This window comes from Sabethes cyaneus, chromosome 3 (assembly GCF_943734655.1).
Source record: "Sabethes cyaneus chromosome 3, idSabCyanKW18_F2, whole genome shotgun sequence".
In the NCBI taxonomy this organism is placed as follows: domain Eukaryota; kingdom Metazoa; phylum Arthropoda; class Insecta; order Diptera; family Culicidae; genus Sabethes; species Sabethes cyaneus.
In genome coordinates, this window is record NC_071355.1 from 100,323,427 (window position 1) to 100,346,474 (window position 23,048).

General features: G+C 36.5%; 1 protein-coding gene across 2 annotated transcripts in view; it reads right to left on the bottom strand.

The window, feature by feature from the left end:
* LOC128741887 (protein TANC2) overlaps nt 1-17,112 on the bottom strand; it is a 117,619-nt gene extending 100,507 nt beyond the window's left edge. Inside the window, exons 1-2 of one of the 2 annotated variants that reach the window (XM_053837989.1) lie at nt 17,043-17,112; nt 15,402-16,004 (exon numbers count right to left, since the gene is read on the bottom strand). In XM_053837989.1, coding sequence (XP_053693964.1) covers nt 15,402-15,606 — 205 coding nt within the window. In that variant the 5' untranslated portion in view covers nt 15,607-16,004; nt 17,043-17,112. The remainder of the gene's footprint in view (nt 1-15,401; nt 16,005-17,042) is intronic. The other variant, XM_053837990.1, reaches the window with a different exon arrangement.
* Between the last annotated feature and the right edge of the window lie 5,936 nt (nt 17,113-23,048).

A 23,048-nucleotide genomic window follows, 5' to 3' on the forward strand; every position in this document is an offset into this window, starting at 1 on the left:
ATCGGGACCCAAACTGTCTGTCACAAGCCAGGATAAAGGAGGAGTGTTGAGATTTGTCTTTCGGTGTGCAGCGCTGGATGGCTCCATGACAAACACGTGATGGATCCATCTAGATCTGCACCGAGTCTCTTCCGCGGCAAATCTTGTAAAAAAACGTTTGCTCCCAATGTAGCAAGCAACATTGGAGCATGCTGCATTCTGAGTAAATTGCGGAGGAGGACCCCAATCCTCGGTGTAACGCGACCCGTGCCTAAGGATGAATGCTTGGGGGGGTCTAATTAAGTCTCCCAAGGTCGAACGGAGCCTGCATGGTACCAGGGCACCCCGTGCAGTAATTTGCTCCCTCTGTTCTAAGCTGGTAACGGACAGCTGATTCTTTCACCCAGCAAATTAAGACCATTGAGATGGAAACAAATAATAAAACTTTTAATATAAATATAAATAACAAATCAAGTGGGGGATCAGCACTCAGGAGGGACCCTGACATCGATAAGACCCAAGAGGAAACTGGCGATGCTGATGCTGCAACGGTGCAGGACTAAACCCAAAACAGCCCGGTCGTACCACAAATCGTATAAAATTACAAAGAAAAAATGTTAAATTTGTCCAGGTGAATCTTCACCATGCAAAGGGAGCAACTGCTGTACTTTGTAGAAGATTCACAGAAAGCAACCTGGATGTAGCACTGATCCAGGAGCCCTGGACCTATAAAGGTAGGATAAAAGGAATTCCTACAAAGTCGTGTAAATTGATTTACGCCGAAGGTGAGCTCACGCCAAGAGCTGCCATTTTGGTAAGTGAAAACATAAAAAGTTTTCCAATTACAGAATTGATTACAAAAGATCTCACAGCAATAATGATGGAGGTTCCAACGACCCATGGCACGACTGAAATTTGCGTAGCATCTGCATATTTTCCAGGAGATTTGGGTGAAGTACCTCCACCAGAAGTGGTAAATTTGGTTTCTTACTGCAAGAAACAAAACAAAGCACTTGTAATTGGATGTGATGCAAACGCCCATCACACTGTTTGGGCCAGCACAGATACCAATAACAGAGGTGAACTCCTTTTAGACTATATATCATCAAATGATATAGATATATGCAATAAAGGGGAAGAGCTAACTTTTGTAAACGCAATAAGGCAAGAAGTACTTGACTTAACACTATGCAGTCCAACGATGACTGATAAAATAAAAAATTGGCACGTATCGGATGAAGAATCTTTGTCCGATCACAAGCAAATCATGTTTGATTACGAAGCTAATCAGCAACTTAAAGAAATTATAAGAGATCCCAGGAAAACAAACTGGGATCAGTATAATTTGAAACTGAAGGTTGGAGTCAAGAACTTGAAAGGCTGCTCAAGGACATGTAAAGAACTTGAGGACAACTCAAAACAACTTTCAAACCTGATCCAACAAGCTTATCACGAAAGCTGTCCTGCAAAGGAACGCTCTACGAATAGAGATGTACCTTGGTGGAACAAAACTTTGGAGAAACTTAGAAAGAAAACTCGGAAATTATTTAACCGGGCAAAAAGAACACAACAGTGGGAGGAGTATAAACAAACTCTCACTGCCTATAATAGGGAAATACGAAGATCAAAGAGGATTCACTGGAGGCACACATGTGAAAACATTGAAAATACTCCAGCAACTGCTAGATTGCAGAAAATCCTCGCTAAAGATCATTCTAATGGGTTAGGTACTTTGAAAAAAGAGGATGGCTCTTTTACTAACTCAACTAAGGAAACATTAGAGTTAATGATGAGAACACATTTTCCCTGTTCAATCATTAATACATGCGGAGACCAAAGTGCACCGGCATTGAGAACTGTAAATCTTGAAACCAGGACAGACATTCTCGAAATAGCGAGTGAAATGACTGGGTTAGATAGAAACAGGAATGATGCTTGTACTTTGGCCAAAAAAATTTTTACAAGAAGCAAGGTTGAATGGGCGATTGACACTTTTGAACCCTTCAAATCACCGGGTAGGGATGGAATTTTTCCTGTACTACTACAGAAGGGCAAGGCGTTTTTAACACCTATTCTAACAAACCTTTTTCAATCAAGCCTGATACTAGGTCATATACCAGCAGTATGGCGACAAGTACGGGTCACGTTCATTCCGAAGGCTAATAAGAAGGATAAGACTTCACCAAAATCCTTCAGGCCGATAAGCTTATCGTCCGTTGTGTTAAAAACAATGGAAAAAATAATTGATGAGCATATAAAATCATCATATTTAGCCAAAGATCCTTTGAGCGAATATCAATTCGCATATCAAGAAGGCAAATCTTCAATAACAGCAGTACAAACTGTTGTAAAAAAACTAGAAAAGTCTTTTGAAGCGAAAGAAATTTCACTAGGTGCCTTCCTTGACATAGAAGGCGCATTTGATAATTCATCTCATAATTCAATGATTACGGCTATGACGAAACGTGGTTTCGATATATCCATTATCGACTGGATTAGCGAAATGTTATCAAAAAGGGAGATATCAGCAAGCCTTGGAAGCTCATCTATAAGCATTAGAGCAGTAAAAGGTTGCCCACAAGGAGGCGTAATATCACCTCTACTGTGGTCTTTAATAGTTGATGATCTTCTTCAAAAGTTGACGGCGCTAGGCTTTGAAATAATTGGCTTCGCAGATGATATAGTCATAATTGTTCGAGGAAAATTTGATTCTATTATCGCTGACCGAATGCAAATGGCTTTAAATTTGATTTCATCATGGTGTGATAGGCAGGGTCTCAGCATAAATGCCAATAAAACTACTATCATACCATTTACGAGAAGGAAAAAATTTACATTAAATAACATCAGATTGAAAGGAACACTTTTAAAACTTTCAGACACTGTTAAATATCTTGGAGTATTTCTTGACAGAAAACTCAATTGGAACACACATCTAGAGCAAGCAGTAAACAAAGCAACAAATGCTCTATGGATATGTAAAAGAACGTTTGGTAAGCAATGGGGACTGAAACCGAAGATGATCCATTGGATCTATTCGGCCATTGTCAGACCTAGGATTACCTATGCTTCGTTGGTCTGGTGGCCAAAAACGAAAGAGAAAACTACCCAAATAAAGCTGGAAAAACTTCAAAGGCTAGCCACTCTCTCAATAACAGGTGCAATGAGAAGTACACCTTCGAAGGCATTGGATGCTTTACTCTATATACTTCCATTGCATCAGTTTATACAATTAGAAGCTGAAAAAAGTGCTCTGAGGATCAAAAGATCAAAGGACCTTTTTGAAGGGGACTTAACAGGTCATCTCAGTATTCTAAAAACTATTAGTATAAATCCTCTTGTAACCAGTAATGAAGATTGGATGGAGAAAAAATACAACTTCAACCGAATATTTCGTGTATTTGAGCCTAGACGTGATTCCTGGGAAGATGGTGGTCCCGATATTCGTCCAGGCTCGACAGTTTTCTATACAGATGGTTCAAAAATGGACAATCAAGTGGGAGCAGGAGTCACTGGCCCAGGAATAGACATGTCAATTTCTATGGGCAGATGGCCAACTGTATTCCAAGCTGAAATACAAGCAATTCTAGAATGTACGACTGTGTGCTTGCGCAGGAACTATAAACATTCAAATATATGCATCATGTCCGACAGCCAAGCAGCTCTAAACGCTCTAAAGTCGGCGACATGCACATCAAAACTTGTCTGGGAATGTATTCAATCACTCCAAAAATTGTCTCGTCGTAACCAAGTCAACTTGTACTGGGTCCCAGGTCACTGTGGAATTGATGGAAATGAGAGAGCTGATGCACTAGCAAGACTCGGATCATCTCATCAATTTGTAGGACCTGAGCCCTTCTGTTGCTTATCTGCTTCTGCTTTAAAAATGGAGCTAAAAGCATGGGAATGTACGAAAGTGGAATCAAATTGGAATAACACTTTCAATGCTAGGCAGTCGAAACGTTTCATCTCTCCAAACGTTTCAATTACTCGCAAAATACTGGAGCTTTCGAAGAAAGATCTAAGCATTTATACTGGTCTTATAACAGGACATTGTCCGAGCCGCTATCATCTGAAGCTAATGGGAAAACTTCATGATGATATATGTCGCTTCTGCGGCATAGAAAAAGAAGACTCGGAACACCTGTTATGCCGATGTCCGGCAATTCTCAATAAAAGATTAAGGTTCTTCGAAAGAGGACTGTTAGAACCCTCTGATATTTGGAGAACAACTCCCAGCGCCGTAGTGCACTTCATCCGAAGTGCATCACCGGGCTGGACAAATGCTATTAGTCAAACAATGACAATCACTTCTGCTAGTGGTGCGTCATCTTGACAACATAGCTATAATAAAACGGGGAATATATCACAATAGATCAAACAAATGGTCGCAGTGATAAAAAAAAAATACCCAACATAAAAAAAAAAAAAAAATTGAACAATACCATAGACAATATTTATACGAAAACGAACAAGCCCAGTCAATTGTAAGTGCGCCTGATTTCACAAGATAGAAAAATTTAAATATTGTGTTGTTTAAAAATTATAATGTTAGTGATAATTGAGTATAAGTTTATTTCATATTTGCATGGATCAGCTCATCCGTGGATCACCCAGCTTGGATTAAGAGGAACGTTATACAAACCTAATAAGCCTTGGCTCAATGACCCTCTCTCACCTAATCTTTCGCTCTTTTCCATTTACACCTTACGTCCCTCCTGAGATACTATCAACACTTTTGTTTTATTATTTTCTTCTCCGTGGATTGTTAAAAACTACCGTTATAAAAAAATTATAAATGCTTCACCTCATTATAAAGTTCAAGAAAACAAAACACAAGGTCTCTAAAACTCAAATTGTTACTTGGAATTGTTTTTTGGCGATGATGCCTTGCTCTCATGGTTATTTTTCAAAGCGATTACTCATATTATATTTTTACTCAAACAACGACTTAGGTTACTTATCTAACCTTGAAAACATTTCCTTAATGGGACATAAACGACTAAAATTTTTAAGAAAATCATATTTTTTTATTTTAAGTTTTAAGTCTACAGTCTTTTTAGCTTATTTTGATATTAATTTTGTAATGATCCGACGACGGGAAGTGATTGAAAAACGACTATACACATAAGCATTCCAGTGGGGCGTGGAACAACTTCGTCGGAATAAAACGCCGCTCGTGTAAACACGATTTTCAAACTTCATGTACCTTTTTCTCAGAAACTAATAAACATAATAGAGCAAACTTTTGTTTGTTTTGTTGGTGAAAAGTTGGAGAAGACTTTTGAGCTTAGTACACAAAACACAGCCAGAAAAAAGGAAATAGAAGACGAATTTTTATTTTTTCAGCCATTTTTTCTTTTTTCTCAAGTTGTGTTTCGTTTACAAAGCTCAAAAGTTATAAAAGTCTTTGCTAAGCTTCTAAGAAAAAAAAACAAAAAAAGGTTTGTTATAATACATTATGTAGTGCATAAAGTTTGAAAATCGTGAATTTACAGGAGCGGCGTTTGATTCCGTCGAGGTTGTCGCACTGGAATGCTTATGTGTATAAACGTTTTTCACCCACTTCACGTGGTTGGATCATTACAAAATAAATTAATATCAAAATAAGCGAAAAAGACTGTAAAATCAGAATCCGAAATAAAAAAAAATTATGACGTTTCATAGCCGCAGAGAACGACCGGTCTAATGAGCATCCTTTACATGGTATAATACGCTTCCGAATTGAACGACTGGTGTCATTGTCCGCTATCATCAGTAAACCCGAGGAGGAGACCATGCCAAAATAGTAGCGGAATGTCCCAGGTTATGTTTTTTGGTCATAGCTTTTGATTGGATTATTTAATTTCGAGTCTTTTTAAAGCAAATCTTCAATCATTTGCATATCTTTTTGCTCAAGACAGCATATAGTTTTTGCTTGAAACAAAAAAGTTATAGCGAATTTGGGAGACAGACTATTTTTTGACTAAAAAGAGTGTGCCCGCTTGTGAAACACTTAGAAAAATCCATAAAAGAAAATAAAATAAGGAAGAAAATAAAGAAATATAAAATCAAAATAAAATACTATAATCATTTATTGACGGAAAATACCTTAAATGCAAAGTAGGTAATTTATCAGTTTCTTAATTTAATCCTCCAAATCTTAATTGCAATCTATGTATGTAAAAGCAGGAAGTTAGAGATCTCAAATATGCAGATTTCGCTCTCATATGCCCGAAAAGTGTACTGAAAATGTTTTTGATTACTAAAGTATTGAATAATTGATTTTCTGGATTTTTCATAACCGGAGAATTTAATAGTTTCACAACCGGGACAGACGCCAGATTGTAAAAGTTTATACAATATTTTTTGAGTTACTTATTTCAACTAAAATTTGTCTGTGTGATGAAATAAAGTCCCAAAACTAAGGTTATATGCATTTTACGGCCTTTTTTAATCTATTTGATACACAAAAAAATCAATCCAAAGCATTAAGAAAAAAAACTTGTTCGGGTTTTTTTTCGTACACATTTCTTACAAAATATTCTTTAAGCTGTATTTTGATTGTTGTTTGCTCAAAAGCTAGAATACAATGAAAGGAGAGGTTGGTAGTAATACTACCAAGTTACTAGTTTAATAAACACATAAAAAATTGTGGGTGTTTCACAACCGGAGCCGTTCCACAACCGGGGACAATTTCCTATCTCATCAATATCTCATTGCGTTATGATAATATATTTTGTTATTGATTTAATATGGAGATATATATATGATAAAAACACATTTTTATCAACTGGATATTTGGAATATTGATAGTAAGGCCATTGCAAATCATATTTAAAGTTTTTGTCACCCCCCCCCCCCCGCCCTTGGAAATTGGCTTGAAAAATCGGGGGGCAAAAAAATAATTTGTAGGATATGAGTCAAATTTCTTTTTATAAAATCAATTGTCTGTGGGATCTACAGTCTGAAAAACTCGAAAAATGAATCTCAGAGTTGAATTAACGCTTCTAGCACGAAACAGAAATCGAAATTCAAACAATGGAATTTCCGAAAATCGTCCAAAAAATTTTCCTTCGTTTTTGTCTTTTTTCGTATATTTTTGCATAGAAAATAATAACGTATATATTATAAGCAAGAATAGATTCGGTTTTCACGTTTAAACCTTAAATAAAAATTCTTAAAATCCATGTTTTACCTTTGTTATACTATAACAAAGGTTTAAAAATTGGTCGAAAAACACGAAATTGATCCGAGGCCCGGAGGGCCAAGTCACATATACCAATCGATAGGGTTCGACGATTTGAGCAATGTCTGTGTGTGTGTGTGTGTGTGTGTGTGTGTGTGTGTGTGTGTGTGTATGTATGTAATGATTTTTTCTATCGCCTGTTTCTCAGAGATGGCTGAACCGAATGGAGTTGTTTCGTGACACGACGTTTCGTTTAAAAGTTATAAGCAAAAATGTGAAAAATACGTGACACGGGTTTCTTCAAAACTACATGACCGATTTCAACGATCTTAGTATCAAATGAAAGCCCTTATTAAGGCTAAATTGTTCAGGAATTTTTAATTGAAAACAAACAAGTAGTTTAAAAGTTATGCTTAAAAAACCTGTTTTGACAAGGTAATAATTATCGCCTGTTTCTTAGAGATGGCCAAACCGATTTATGCGCTATTAGTCTCATTTGAAAGATAATATATTCTAATAGATCACTATTGAATGGTTTTTTGATTGGACGTTTAATTTGAAAGTTATGAGCAACCGTATACACCACACCAAAATTTACAATAATTTATAATGGTTTTAACCAAGATAATTTACCTAATTTCAATTATTTTAATATCAAACGAGAGGTTTTGAGACTACGAATATATATGCAAAATTTCATAAGAATTGGTTTTACCAGTTAAAAGATATTAACCGTCGAACACTCGCGCCAACTTTCGTAACACAGTTACTCGCGCGCACAATAGCCCCAAACCAAAGAAAACGTATGCACTAGAGTTTTGACTGGAAAAACTTGGTTTTAGGTTTATCGAACCTTTGGAAGAGTTTCTTGAAATTGGAAGCTCTATTGTCTGGTGGAATTTAAATTTTGATTAATCCCCCTAAAAGTGAAATAAAAAAAATATTTTTCTTCCGTGTCAATATAACACATTGATGTGTTCTGCAAAGTTGTAGAGCATATTATTACAAGAAATTTTGCTAAAGACAGTTACCTTCTATCTCTGCAGCGAAGATAGAAAAATCTTATTTATTGTATATGAATTTGTAAAATAAGTTTTTCTATTTTTGCTCTTTTTGTGATTGTTGTATGACTTTTTCATGTACTACAAAATTGTACAAATAGTAAAAATACACAACTTTTCTGAAAATAGTATACCTGTATGTTTGCTTGTTTAGGAACTGTAGAACTTTGATTATAAAGAATACCCTAATTTTGACTCCGAATTACTCGACTATCAGCAGACGGATACATTTTAAACATTTTACATTTGCTGATAGTTTTGCTGCATAAATTTTCCCAACCATTAAAATTATTAATGCATTGAATAATTATGATATTTTGCTCACAATAAGTTTGTTGAAGAATATACGTTAGTTAAACAACGATTTGTAACTTTATAACAATATGGCGTTGAAAAACCTACACGTGTTGTATAAAATACAACAGCGTGAGTTAATAAAAATTGATGAAAATTATTCAAGAAAACTCTATTGATGTGATTCAAATAGAATGGCATTACAGGAAACTATGCATAGTTCAAAAACCTATAAACTAGACCTTTACTAGACAATGTATATGCTAAAGGATAAGATTTCCTCTTACAACTTACTTTTATTTGCACTTACTCAAATTAATAACAACTTACTTATCCTTACTCAGCAATTTCATGATCCTTTTTTCATCAAAATTTAAAAGTGTTCCTATTTTGTTCAAATTTTGTAAACTTATTCAATTTTCAAAAATATTATGTAAACCAACGCACTACGCAACTACAACCAATAGATGAATTATGTTCCGAAGACGTGTCGATTTCTATCTCAAATAGCAAGTAAGACCGTATAACAAAGGTTCCTTTCACCACTAGGTGGATTTAATCGGGTTTTTTTTGCTCGATTAAAAAATTTACCCCCCCCCCCCCTCCCACCCTTTCAGTGGCCGAACACCGGAAGGACAAAAACTTTATAAAATATTTGTTACGGCCTAACTGGATATGCTATTATATCTTATTATGTCTCTTAAATGATATTCAATACCTTTTATAAAATGATTTTTTAATGTCTCATATGCTACCGCATTTGATATACAATATCTTAATGATACTAAAATACGTTATTCCAAGCTCTGCTGAATACAGTCATGTTATACAAAAACTAATTTTGACAACGCAACGTTAACAAACAAAATAGTTCGAATGCTGATTAAAGGAGTTATATTTGTTTGAACTAACTATTTTACGTTGCTCAAACGATCGAGAAGCAGATACTGTAGCGGCAGGTAACGATTATATACCAGCATCATCATCATTATCTCATTCCCTCTTAACTTTCCGTGCACCTTACGTATTTTGCCCAGCTTTAAGCACAACAGTTCAGCTTGAATGTGTTTTCGACTTGTTCAAAACCAAATCGGGTCAGATCGAGGGTCAACCCAAGGCAAGCATGTGTTTGATGACGTTAGTAAGAATGGTTGGCTGTATATCTTGAAGTTGCTGAAAATACGATGCAAATGGTTGTTTGCAATCTTTCACGGTTGATTAGCTATTCCGATTTAACGCACTCGCGATTCGGTCGTCGTCCGACCGCCGCTGATTTATATTTCGCACGCACCAATGATCCTGACCTCTATCATAACCTACTGATTCTGTCTATTAAGGCGAAAAGTTCAACCGTTTTTTCGGTGTATTTTCCTAACTGGCATCGAATCACAAATCTGCATTGACTGTTGCTAAATTATGTGAATGGACATATCTCAAAATTATTTGAATCGGCTTAGAATGGACTTATTATTGATAACAATATTCAGAAGATTCGAGCTCTCCTATTTTCCTAGAAAACAGCAAGAGAAATTTATCGATTTTCTCGAGCCGTTTTTATAAGTTCAACTGTTCAAGTATGCGTCGTACAATTTTATTTATGAAAATATCAGTTGGAAAAATGTTTTTCGCGGACTTTTCCACGATGATGGACAATTCTAAAGAAAAGTCGGAAAAACCATGTTGTAATTCTTAGAAAATTTTTAAAATATGTTTTCTTGTTGCAAATTTGTTGTTATTTAGTTACGAAAGTTTAACCCTAGCATTTTTTATTATTTTAGACTTTATGGCCGAAAAACTTGATTTTACTAAACATTTATTTACAGAAATAAATTAATGATAATGTAAGTAAATAGTCTTCCAGGTTTCCAGGAAAATCTCCATCTCCAGATCCTAGAAAATCCTCAAAATATGCTGTTCTTATTCGCCAATTACATATTACCTATAAAACTTAAATTTTATGAAAACTTTTTCCACCTGATGTTTTCTAAGATTTTTTTTACATTTTCAAAAAAAAACTTTGTTTTATTATGCTTACGAAAATTTCCCCTGGAGTTTTCTGAAAAACAATCACGTCGTTGTCATGTCGAATTTTTCAATTTTATTATGAATGCGAAATTTCATGAAATTCTGAGACTTTTCGACCCAAATCGATCGTTTCTATGTAGGTAACAGAAAAGTGAAAAATAAAAAAAGCATTCTTAGTTAAGTTTTGCTATTAGTTCGAAGAATTCCGATGCCGTTAACATAGTTAACATAGTTAGTTTGTAAATATGCATAACGATATATCGCAACAGTTCCAGTTGGTTTGGGTTGAATGGGGATTGCATTGCTATTAATCGCTTGATTTTCAAACTCCGAATAGCGCAAGCAAGCAAGCGGCAAGAAACAGCAGCGAAAGAATAGGCCATCGTTATCGGCTTATAAGCAAACGATGATCTATTCTTCCGCTTGTTGTTAAATAGTAAGACACCACAACTACAAGTCACTACTTTCACGACTACAATATAATTCAGTACAATCAATCGGGGAATCTCAATTAGTATAAAATTACATCTTCGTAAGTAAAAACAACAGATACATTTCGCGCAAATTGCAGAAACTATGCAAAACCTAATCAAACTCAAATCCTAATCATTCAAAAATTTTATTTTTTTAGCGAAACAATCGGCATTAACTCTGCGTTTCGAAGTTCAAGCGCTATGAGTTCTTTCTAGTCAGACGAACACATGGTTCAAATTATCACGTCTGCGATTTTTTAAATCGATCCTGTCTGAGAATGCGAAACTCCAGAGGAAGCTTTTGCTGTTGCTTTTGATATCTTATTCTATATCGTTCTTCTCATCAATCCGCTGTACTATCGTTTAATGAGTCAGTCAATATTTAGATTCAGCTTTTATAGACACCATACCTTCTTATTTACTCTCGTTCATTCTCATTCCATTTTATTTCAATCTTCGTTTTTCTGTTTGTTAGCTACCGACCTCTGAATATGCAATCAGCGGAAGAAACTGATCTTTGACGGTGCGAAATCATTATGTTTTGCTCAAAACAAAGACTCAAAAACTCGGTGAAACTCACGGCAGATAAAGTATGGTAAGCTTCTTATAGCGAATTCATTTTTGAACAGATTCGCGTTTTTGCTGAGATTCGCACTATCGTGGATGACCTAGTTCAAGCTGATACTGTATGAGTTTAAAAGCATGCATGCAAATGCAGTAATCAATGCAATTTTTTCAAGCGCAGCTATGCACTAAAAACTTTTGTCCTAGCAGCATGCTCTACTAAAGATGGAAGCAGTTTTCTGATGCAAATATTTAACGAGCGCTAAGAGGTTTTCAAACACAAAGCTTTAACAGCTTCTTAGGATCAGTGAACGTCACAAATAAAACCTGTATCTGTATAGGAAGAGCATTGCTCCCCACAAACCATATATTCATATTCTGCAGTCTTGTCAACTCTCACCGTTTAGATCGAAAGGGAGTTTCACCTGAACCGGCAGGTCAGACAGTTTTAGTCCAGTTGATTTCATCCTGCTTGTGAATGCAGTGAAGCACATTGCGTTGCACACTAGTCCGTCCTACCTGTATGCTGTATGTACCTTCGGTTGCTTTACCCTAAGGCGGTGCATTTGTCTGTTGACCTCGCACGTATCACTCGCGGGGAACGAGTTGGCAAATTTATCCCTTTCTTTTTCTTTTGCCAATGGAGATCAACTGTAGCCTGGGGGCCAATTGTGAAATACATAACTTACTCGAAGACAAAGGGAGTGTCGAAATAAACTTTGTTTCCGGGTTCCATTTTAGCGATAGGCCGAAATTCGATATTCAGTTAAAAAAATGTTTTTTGTGAAATTGACTGAACAAATTACTCCGGATATGTTAGTCGTGGTTTCTCAAGGTGCATATTTAGTACATATTACAAGCTTACAAGTACAAAATAGATTGAACGTGACAGCATTAACCGATTGTTTACTAGCATATGAAATTTTTCATGTAATTTCAATGTACACCGGATCATAATGGGTTGAAGTATTACTATTTAATGCACCTGTAATTTCTTCTTAACCTAAGATGAATTCATGGGCGGAACTAGGGCGGGGGCTAGGGAGGTTAAACCCCCCCTAGGAGAGATTTAGCCCTCCCCCATAGAAAAATGGAGCTGGTCGACCAAATGAAATAGTCGAAAAATATACCGAGGGTATAGCCCCCCTAGAAATGAGCGCTAGTTCCGCCAATGGATGAATTATGTCTCAAGTATTCGTATTAGATTACCAAATCATCGTCCATTACAATTCCTAATTACGGTTACAACAATGCAGCGAGATAGAAATCGACACGTCTTCGGAACAAAACTCATCTACGTTAACGTTGCGTAGTGCGTTGGTTTATATAGTTTTTGGAAATTGAATAAGTTTACAAAATTTTAACAAAATGGAAGCACTTTTAAATTTTGATAGATCCTCTTTTCAATGAAATTGGTAAGTAAGGATACTTACTTACTAATTTGAGTAAGTGCAAGTAAAAGTAAGTTGTAAGAGGAAATATTATTCTTTAACATCATATACATTGCGTGTAAAGGTCTAGTTTATAGGTTTTTGAACTATGCATAACTTCCTGTAATACCATTCTATTTGATTTACACCAATAAAGTATTCTTGAATAAATTTCATCAATTTTTATCAATCTTCGGTTACTCACGCTGTTTTATTTTGTACAACACGTGTAGGTTTTTGAATGCCATATTGTTATAAAGTTACAAATCGTTGCTTAACTAACGTATATTCAACAATAAACTTGTTATGAGCAAAATGTCATAATTATTCAATGCATTAATACTTTAAATTGTTGGGAAAATAGATCAGCATAAATCGACATCACAGAAACGAAGCAATCAGCATGTGAGGTGTACCGCAATTGGCCCCAACTGGAATTTTCTCTAGTTTCTTCATATGGAAAAATAGTGTCTGTATGCAGCCAAACTACCAGCAAATGTAAAATGTTTAAAATGTATCCATCAGTTAGTAGTCGGGTAATTCAGGGTCAAAATAAGGGTATTTTTAATAGTCAAAATTCTGCAGTTCCGAAACAAGCAAACATAGAGGTATACTATATTCATCAAAGTGGTGTACTTTTACTATTTGTACAACTTTGTAATACATGAAAAAGTCGTACAACCATTCAAAATGAGCTAAAATAGAAAAACTGATTTTACAAATTCATATACAATAAATAAGATTTTTCTATCTTCGCTGAAGAGATAGAAGGTTACTGTTTTAAGCAAAATTTCTTGGAATAATATACTCTAAAACAGCGGTTCCCAAATGGGGGTTCGCGAACCCCCAGGGGTACGCCGAAACTTTAGTTCGCTTCAGAATAGTATAGGGAAATCCGTCAGGGGGTACGCGAACCAAAAAAAGGTTGGGAACCGCTGCTCTAAAGCTTTGCGGAACACATCAATGTGTTATATTGAAACTGTAGAAAAATATTTTTTTTTTATTTCCCTTTTGGGGGAATCAATCAAAATTTAAATTCTACCAGACGATAGAGCTTTCAATTTCAAGAAACTCTTCCAAAGGTTCGATAAACCTAAAACCAAGTTTTCTTAGTCAAAACTCTAGTGCGCACGTTTTTTTAGGTTTTGGCCTATTGTGCGCGAGAGTAACCGTGTTACAAAAGTTAGCGCGAGTGTTCAAAGGGTTAATATCTATTAACCGGCAAAACCAATTCTTTTCAAATTTTGCTGATATATTTGCAGCATTCAAACCTCTAATTTTATGCCAAAATAATTTAAACTAGATAAATTATCTCAGATGAAATCGTTATAAATTTTTTAAATTTTTTAATGTGTTGTATACAATTGCTCATAACTTTCAAATTAAACATCCAATCGAAAAAAACAAATCAATAGTGATCTATTAGGCTATATTACCTTTCAAATGCGACTAATAGCGCATAAATCGGTTTGGCCATCTCTGAGAAACAAGCGATAATGTTTACATTTTTACTTGTAACTTTTAAACAAAATGTCGGACCATGAAACAATTAAATAGTGATATACTAGGCAATAATACCTTTCAAACAAAAGTAATAGCGAATAAATCGGTTCAGCCATCTCCGAGTAATAGGCGATAGAAAAGTTGCAGCAATATATGTTAATGTTTCAAATGCCTGTTTCGTATATTCTTCGTTTACCTAAATTTTAATTTACTTTGTTTTGATTTTAGTAAAAGCATTAAATTGTTATATCACGAGTACTAAGATTTTCTCCTTCAGTTTTAAGTGCACTTATTATTCTCAGCCCGCTGGTAAGGACGACGGACGATTAATCAATGCAGAAAAAACTAAAAGCTTGATGCAGACTGGCAATAAGCCATTTTCTATGAGGTGATTGGATGGGTGACTGGACTTCTGTCAATTACAGCTACATAGCAGAAGCATGCACGCAGGATACGAAACCCTGTGGATGTGTATGATGTAACGATTCATGGTGAATCTATAGCAAGGTGATCCGTCTTCGCAATTTACATGATGCTATAGGCAATGTAATTCAACCTTTCATTTCTCTTCGAGGTATTGATTAGCTCTGTAAAGCGATAGATACCGTTATTGAGACGATCTCCTACAATAACTAAATGCGCCTAGGTGGATGACGGTCGGCATGATGGTCGGCATGGCTGGTACACATAATATGATAGATAGCATGACGAACTTTCCCGGATCGTTGGAAAGTCGATCATTCTGTGAAAATTGTACGGGTCGTGTACAAAAAAAATGGATAAACCAGCCATTCTTATGTCTGAAATTAACATCTAAGATCCTTCACTATGAGACATCACACCACCATGCTTCATTAAATTTTATTGAATATATTGTTTAATAAAAAAATTTCAATTTAATTACCTAATACACTAAAGCTTAGTCCACTGCCAGGTCTTCCATTACGAGCACTCAAACTAGAGGCGGACGCACCTGAGAAGGCGGCAGTTTTGTCATCAGTTTTGTCCGTTTGTTGTGAAATGTTAGTTCTTAAATCAGCAGCAGTTGAGGGCAATTTTTTACCGTTGCATGCGATTGCATTTGTTAATTTTGCCCTGGTAATAGGCATTTCCAGTATTTTCACTTCTGCTCACATTGAACACCGAAGGAATGCCAGATTACAAACTGTTGCTATCGGTTATCAACTGCACCACTACACTGCGACGTGCACTGTACACTGATAATATAAACGCGACTATTAAATTACCATGACCTACAATAGCGGTTCAATAATAAGTTATAAATGGTCGGTTTGTTGATTTCCTTGCATCAAGCCACTATCGCGTAATCTGCTATTTGAACCACATTAATGGCTACTGATTGATGTTGGTATATTAAGTCTGCTATGCATTTCATAGTATGTTTTCTATCTTCCATCTTCGGTTTAACTTAAATTTTTCACTTTTTTCTTTCTACTTCTTTTAGACGGCTCACTTTTAAATTTTTGTTTAATTTTTACTTAATAAACTATTATATAACGTACACCAGTAGTATCAAAATATAATTATCTCAGGCAATGTATAGTGACGAAGAGTAGGTAAAACATGAAAGGCAGCAAAACAAACATGCTTGGGACTTCGTCGGAAGTTTTTAAATTGCTTTTCATGTATCAGAAAATGCAATGTAATTCTCTAATATTAGTCGGCGCAGGTACATGCATGATGCTTTATAATTGCAACGGAATGAAACTTGTTTCTACATGCATTCACTGTTGTTTCTCTCTGATGGTTACAGGTGAACGACAATGAAAAATAATGATAACGGTCAAACAGCGAGGAGACCGAAACCATCGTTACTTCGGATATTTCACATTTTAATTGCTTTAGTTTCACAGGTTGTTCTATGAAGAGCAGCCGTTTTATCAAAATAAAGACGTTTTTCTTATTCTTCGATGTTTTTTAACTGTTTGCTTTCACATTTCGTCGACTAAAATAATTAGCTTCACAATCGTTGCCACAGCTCACGTTCAACACACATATTTATTTATCTTCATTCGCAGTACAACACGGAACCGCTGACATCACAGTTTCTGATTGTCCAGCTAGCATTTCAAAATACACATTATCAGCAACTTGAACGCCACTGTACTTATTTAAACCCGAGACATGCGACACGTACCAATACCGTCGATTAAACCCGTAATGCTTGTATTTCAAAATGGTCTTACTTATATTATTATCAGCACATGCACACTCATCACAAACTGTTATCATCAAACCCCACTGGCGCCTACATCCGAATCACACAAGTCAAATGCTAGTTTGCGAATATTTTGTCTACTAGTTCGCTAAATTGTGGCGTGAGATCACAAAATCATGAGTCACATTGATATTTTCTCAATCACAGGCCGCGATCCAGAGGCACTATTGTTAATTTAACACTTGGTGGTTATCAATGTTTAAATCGGATACGCAGGTTTGCATGTACCTCATTCAGAACGACATAAAATAGAAGACGAAATTCAATGAATCTGCGTAAACCGTACACGGACTAAAATAGACATACACAATGCAGCACCAGAAACCGGTATACCGAACAAGGTATAAAATTCAACCAAGAGAGCAAAAAACAGCACCACTCGAAGGCCAGCTAAAGTAATAACCAGCAGAAACCTAACAAACCGAACGTCTGAAACGAACGGTGGCTGTGACTGAACTGAGCCCACTGAAATGAACGCTGCAAGGTGGTACCGATCAACAGACGGGCAGCCCCCTCGACAGTTCATTTGAACCAACCCACTATGCCGCGCGGCTCGCAACTATGCTGTCTATCTACAAGATTCGCTTCGATCGTGCGTCGAATGAATAAGAAACAAGTTTTGCCATGAGCTTTTCACGTAAGCTACTCGATAAATCGACAACAATGTTTAGCGAATGTTTGGTGGAAACAAAACTTCAATGAACAAAAAAGTGAATAAAATGAACATCATTCAGATCAACATAGACTGTTAAATACAGAACCGCCAAGATGCTGCTGTTGCTGTCAACCCTAAACCTAAAACGGCATAATACTGTTGATGAATGTGAGGTTCTCATATAGCGAATTTATTTATTCACACGGGATTGAAACTGGCTGCATTTTATCTGTCAAGTAGAAACAAATGAACATAAAAAATTTATAGTTTTCCTAAAAAAATCGCTAAAAGTTTTTCAGTCACTGTTAGATTAGCAGTAAAGTTATTATATTACTGTAATGTGGATACAAGATTCATCATTGATTTTTATAATATTGATTTCATTCTAATCATTTATTCAATTTGATTCATAATTTTGTTTTACAGTTTTCCTAGGAAAGGGTATAATTACAGTTCAAAAGTAAGCTTGATAGCAATTGAAATTAAAATCAGTTTTGTGTATTTTAATTCTTTTTGTAGTTTTTGTATGATCTTTTCATCTATATCTTTATATATAAAAGTAAGCGTGAGTATGTTTGTATATATGTTCCACCATAACTCCAGAACGCCTTGACCGATGTCCACCAAACTTGGCACATATATTCCTTGATATAAGGGAATCAACACTGGGAGGTTCACAAAAGGGGGGTTCATAACAGGCGGGAGGCCATAACTCCGAAATGCCTGGACGGTTATTCACCAAACTTGGCATACATGCTCCTTGACGTAAAGGAATCAGTAATGAAGGATTGACAAAAAAAGGGGGGGTGGTTCATAACAGGGGGAGAGGCAACCCCCGGACGGTTCTTCATCAAACTTAGCACACATGTTCCTTTGTATAAGGGAAGCAGGACTCAGGGGGTTTACAAAGGGAGGGATTTATAACAGGGGGAGGTCATAACTCCGAAATATCTGTACGATTCTGCATCAAACTTGGTACACATGTTCCTTGATATTGTCGTGTCCCAAAACCTTTTAACGACACTGTTAGGTTCGGGTATGAAACGCGGTCGATCAAATGAGTGACCATCGGGTTAATAATTATGTAACGAAATTAATAAAGTTTATCTCTTATTGTTACACTTCGAAGTATACAGACCTTTTTAGTTCACCTTTATCATCAACCCATTGAGTGACACACATTAGTGGCGACGAGAATTTTGAAAATCCCGCGAAGGGAAGTTTAAGTCAAGTGCTTTTTACTAGTGATTTAGTAGTTTTTTAAAGTGTGCTATTTCGCTAATTGAAAGCCGATTAGTTTGCTAAGGATTGAAACTGTAAATCGTTGGACACATGTGTTTCTGATCGGCTGCCCCTGCAGGATACCCTTTGAATGCGCTAATTCAAACACGAGGATCGTAGGAAAAATCATAAGTTGGATAAAACATTTTTTAACTTGGTGGCAAGAATAGCATTGTTAACGTTCGAAAACTTTGCCGCATAGACCCCCTAAGAGTACTCCAAGTCGGGGTAAGAGAGTAACAAGCATACTCGAGTTCGTGGTGAACGAATTGAGGTCCACGCTATCTAGTCTAGACCTATAAAAAAGGATTTCTGTCTGTCTGTCCCTATGTTCCTTTTAGAATCGAAAACTACTGAACCGATCGGCGTGAACCGATTTGCATGTAGAGTTTTCGGGGCCAGGGAAGGTTCTCTCGATGGCAAAAGTCCCCTCCCCCCACTAAGAGGGGGGGCTCCCATACAAATCTATGGCTAAAAAAATGGATTTCTGTCTGAATGCTCGTATGTTCCTAATAGAATCGAAAAGTACTGAACCGATCGGCGTGAAAGTTTGCATGTAGGGGTTTTTGGGGCCAGGGAAGGTTCTCTCGACGGCAAAAGTCCCCTCGCCTCACTAAGAGAGGGGGCTCCCATACGAATCTATGCCTAAAAAACTGGATTTCTGTCTGTATTCCCGTATGTTCCTAATAGAATCGAAAACTACTGAACCGATCGGCGAGAAAATTTGCATGTAGGGGTTTTTGGGGCCAGGGAAGGTTCTCTTGATGGCAAAAGTCCCCTCTCCCCACTAAGAGGGGGGCTCCCATACGAATCTATGCCTAAAAAAATGGATTTCTGTCTGTATGCCCGTATGTTCCTAATAGAATCGAAAACTATTGCACCGATCGGCGTGAAAATTTGCATGTAGGGGTTTTTGGTGCCAGGGAAGGTTTTTAGGATGGTTAGAGATCCCTCTCCCCACCAAGAGGGGGGGGGGGGCTCCCATACAAATCTATATCTATAAAAATGGATTTCTGTCTGTCTGCCCGTACGTTCCTTATAGAATCGATTGCATGCAGGGTTTTTGGGGACAGGGAAGGTTCTTATCATAGTAAGAGACCCCTCCCACCCTAAGAGGGGGGGCTCTCATACAAATGAAATACAAATTTCTGCATTACTAGAGAACTAATCAAGCAAATGGAACCAAATTTGGCATGTGGGTGTTGTTGGAGGCAAGAATTTTTTCTATGGTGAATTGAGACCCCTTCCCCCTTTAGGAGGGGAATTATGACCCCTCCCCCCTTTACGAAGGGGGGCTCTCATACAAATGAAATACAAATTTCTGCATTACTAGAAAACTAATTAAGCAAATGAAATCAAATTTGGCATGTGGGGATTTTTGGAGGCAAGATTTTTTTTGATGAGTTAGAACTCTTCCCCTGTTTAGGAGGGGGGCTCCCATACAAATGCAATACAAACTTCCTCTTATCTCGTGAACCAACCAAGCAAATGGAACCAAATTTGGCATGTGGGGGATTTTGGAGGCAAGAATTTTTTCTATGATGAATCAGGACCCCTTCCCTGTTTAGGAGGGAGGGGGGTTCCCATACAAATGAAATACAAATTTTCTCATAACTCGAGAGCTAATCAAGTAAGTGGAACCAAATTTGGCATATGGGATCAAATTTTATCTTCTTTCTCTGAACATTTTTCGAAGTGTTTCATTCGAGTGATATTTTATGCACATGCGCATTCGTCCAGGGATGGTTCGATCACTTTGACTCAATTTAGGTTCATTCGATAGTACCGTCTCAGCCGTGTAAAATTTGACAAAGTGATATATGGGACATCTGTAAAACTAGTTATTATTTACAATTTTGCTGAAAAAAGTTTTGCTGTATCTTTTGTATTTACGGTGCTATAATGCTAGTACTTCTGTAGTAACTAAGTGAACGTTCATTTAGTCACCAATGAGTTACCAGCGTTGTAGCGCCGTAACTACTAAAGATACAGCAAAACTTTTTCAGAAAAATTGTAGATAATAACTAGTTCTATAAATTTCCCATATATTACTTTGTCAAATTGTGCACGACTGAGATGGTACTGTCAAATGAATCAAAATTGAGTCAAAGTGATCGAACCATCCCTGCATTCGTCTGACGGTTTTGTGCAAGCAGTTGTTTGAATGAACGTTATATTTATGTTTATTTAAAATGATGATAATAATAGGCCGCATGATTTATCTAACAAAATCAACCTTTGCACATTTAATGAATTGAAAATAAAACCTTTGATAAATTAAAATAGTATGCCCAATATAAAAAAAACTAATCAATATATGCATGTACCAAAATCATTTATAGGTGTCAATAATTATAGTGGCTGTAAATACAGTTCAAGTAACAATTTTGTTACTAGACGATAAGACGCGTAGGCAAACTAGATTCTAACCCGTCGCATTAATATTTTATTAACATGGTCTACTTGCCAGATCTGTCTCACTCTCCATTCATTGCATTTTTGACCAAGAACGCATGGATTAATTCCGCAATCGAGCTTATGTGATAGCTGCGGTATAAGCATTTATATAAGGGTAGAAGTAAACCTTATAGTCTGAACCAAAACGATCGATGAATCGGTCTCCGGGTCTCCAAGTGTTCTTAAATCAATGGTACATAAACGATGAGAGAAGCTGTAAAGCAGAATTTAGCTTACTGCGTTATGTAAGGCAGGAAATTTGCAGTTCTTGCTTGCGGCTCGCGATTAAAGGCATAAACAGATTTTGCACCGCCATCGAGAAGGGGTTGAGTGTACATACCACTTTAGACTTGTTGACGACGGACTATTAATTTATAACGCAATAGGGCGGAATTGGACACCTTTCGCTTACTAGAGCCTAAGCAGAGTGTTTCCCTCGAGTTCTAAGCAACATGTTAGCAAAAACTAGATTGTCGGTGCTGATGCTAATCGTGACCATCAGCGGGGCGGGAGTTATTGCAAAACTCATTCAAGCTTGTTGGTTGTATTTGCTCCGATCAGTCTAACACTAATTATCGTTTATATACACTTTGTACGTGTGCCGAGTAAGGAATCGGGTTGAATTTTCCGATCGAGTAGTTTAGCAAACTAGGAATCGAAAGTATTATAGTAACCAGATCGTAATGAACATTATGGTAAGTTCCAGTTTGCACATTTCTTGTGTTTTTCTTGTTTTATTGTTGAAAGTTATACCGTTAAATTACTGCAGTCATTCTATTACGGTAGTAAATCATAAATAAAGTTTGATTTTTTAAGTAGAATGCAATTCTACCTGTAGCACAGAGAACAGACATTCATCTTAATCTCGCGGGATGTGTAAAAGCTCTACCGTCATTTTGATAGTAAGTGGTAAAGCTACCGTTCCGTGGCGCTTGCATCACAAAGAGGAAGTGCTTTGGTTACCAATGCACATGTTACATTTTAACTGAGGTATTACCAAGTTGCTAAGGTAACTAACATGTTGTTTACCTAGTAAAACTAATCTAAAACGAAAGTAAACAAAACTTTTCGCAAATGGTAATTATTGAATTATATTAATTTTAAACCATTTCTGTAAACTTTCTCTCAGAATGAAAAATGTCTCCCACAAACGTAACAAATTGCTGTTATCCATTATAGCTCGCGGGCACGAAAGGCTGATTTAGGTTCCAAAATGCTGACCAATCTAAACAACGGGTTTTATATCGAAAAGCATAATCGAGTGAGGAGCGACCTGGCTCAAGACTTTGACTCGTGATTTTCCAGAAGGCTCTCCAAGCTACCGGTGCAGCCGCGTATTTTCTTTATAATATTACTCATTGATAGAAAAAAATATTTTTCATTAGTAGATATATTCATTCTGTACTACTAAACAAGTCAATAGTACGCCAGAACGCTGAATAAAATATGTTTAGATTTTTTTTTTCATTTTGCTGCACAGTCCAGCTGTGAAATTATCGCTGAAATAGTAAACAACTGAACGTGCGGCTAGTGAATTCGTAAGCTTCGTAAATGTAAATTAAAAACTACAAGGTATACAGCCCTAAGGGTGACGTTGGACTATATCAGATCATTAGATCAAAGACTAATGTAAACTGCATTTCTAGCATATGTCTGTAAAGATAGAATTAACAAAAGGGCGAATGTCGCAAGTGTAAACAAACCGAGTGAGGCTTCATTTTCCTATGCTAGTCCAGCAAAAAATAACTCTCACCCGTTTTGTTTACATTTGCGACATTCGCCCTTTTGTTAATTCTATCTAGATGTTTATTAGAATCTGTGAGTGCCATTGTTTAAATGAATGTTTAAAAGAGCGAAATATTCAGATTCAATTTTTCATTGAATGCAATGGTGACTTTGAAAATACCTGGACGGTGGTT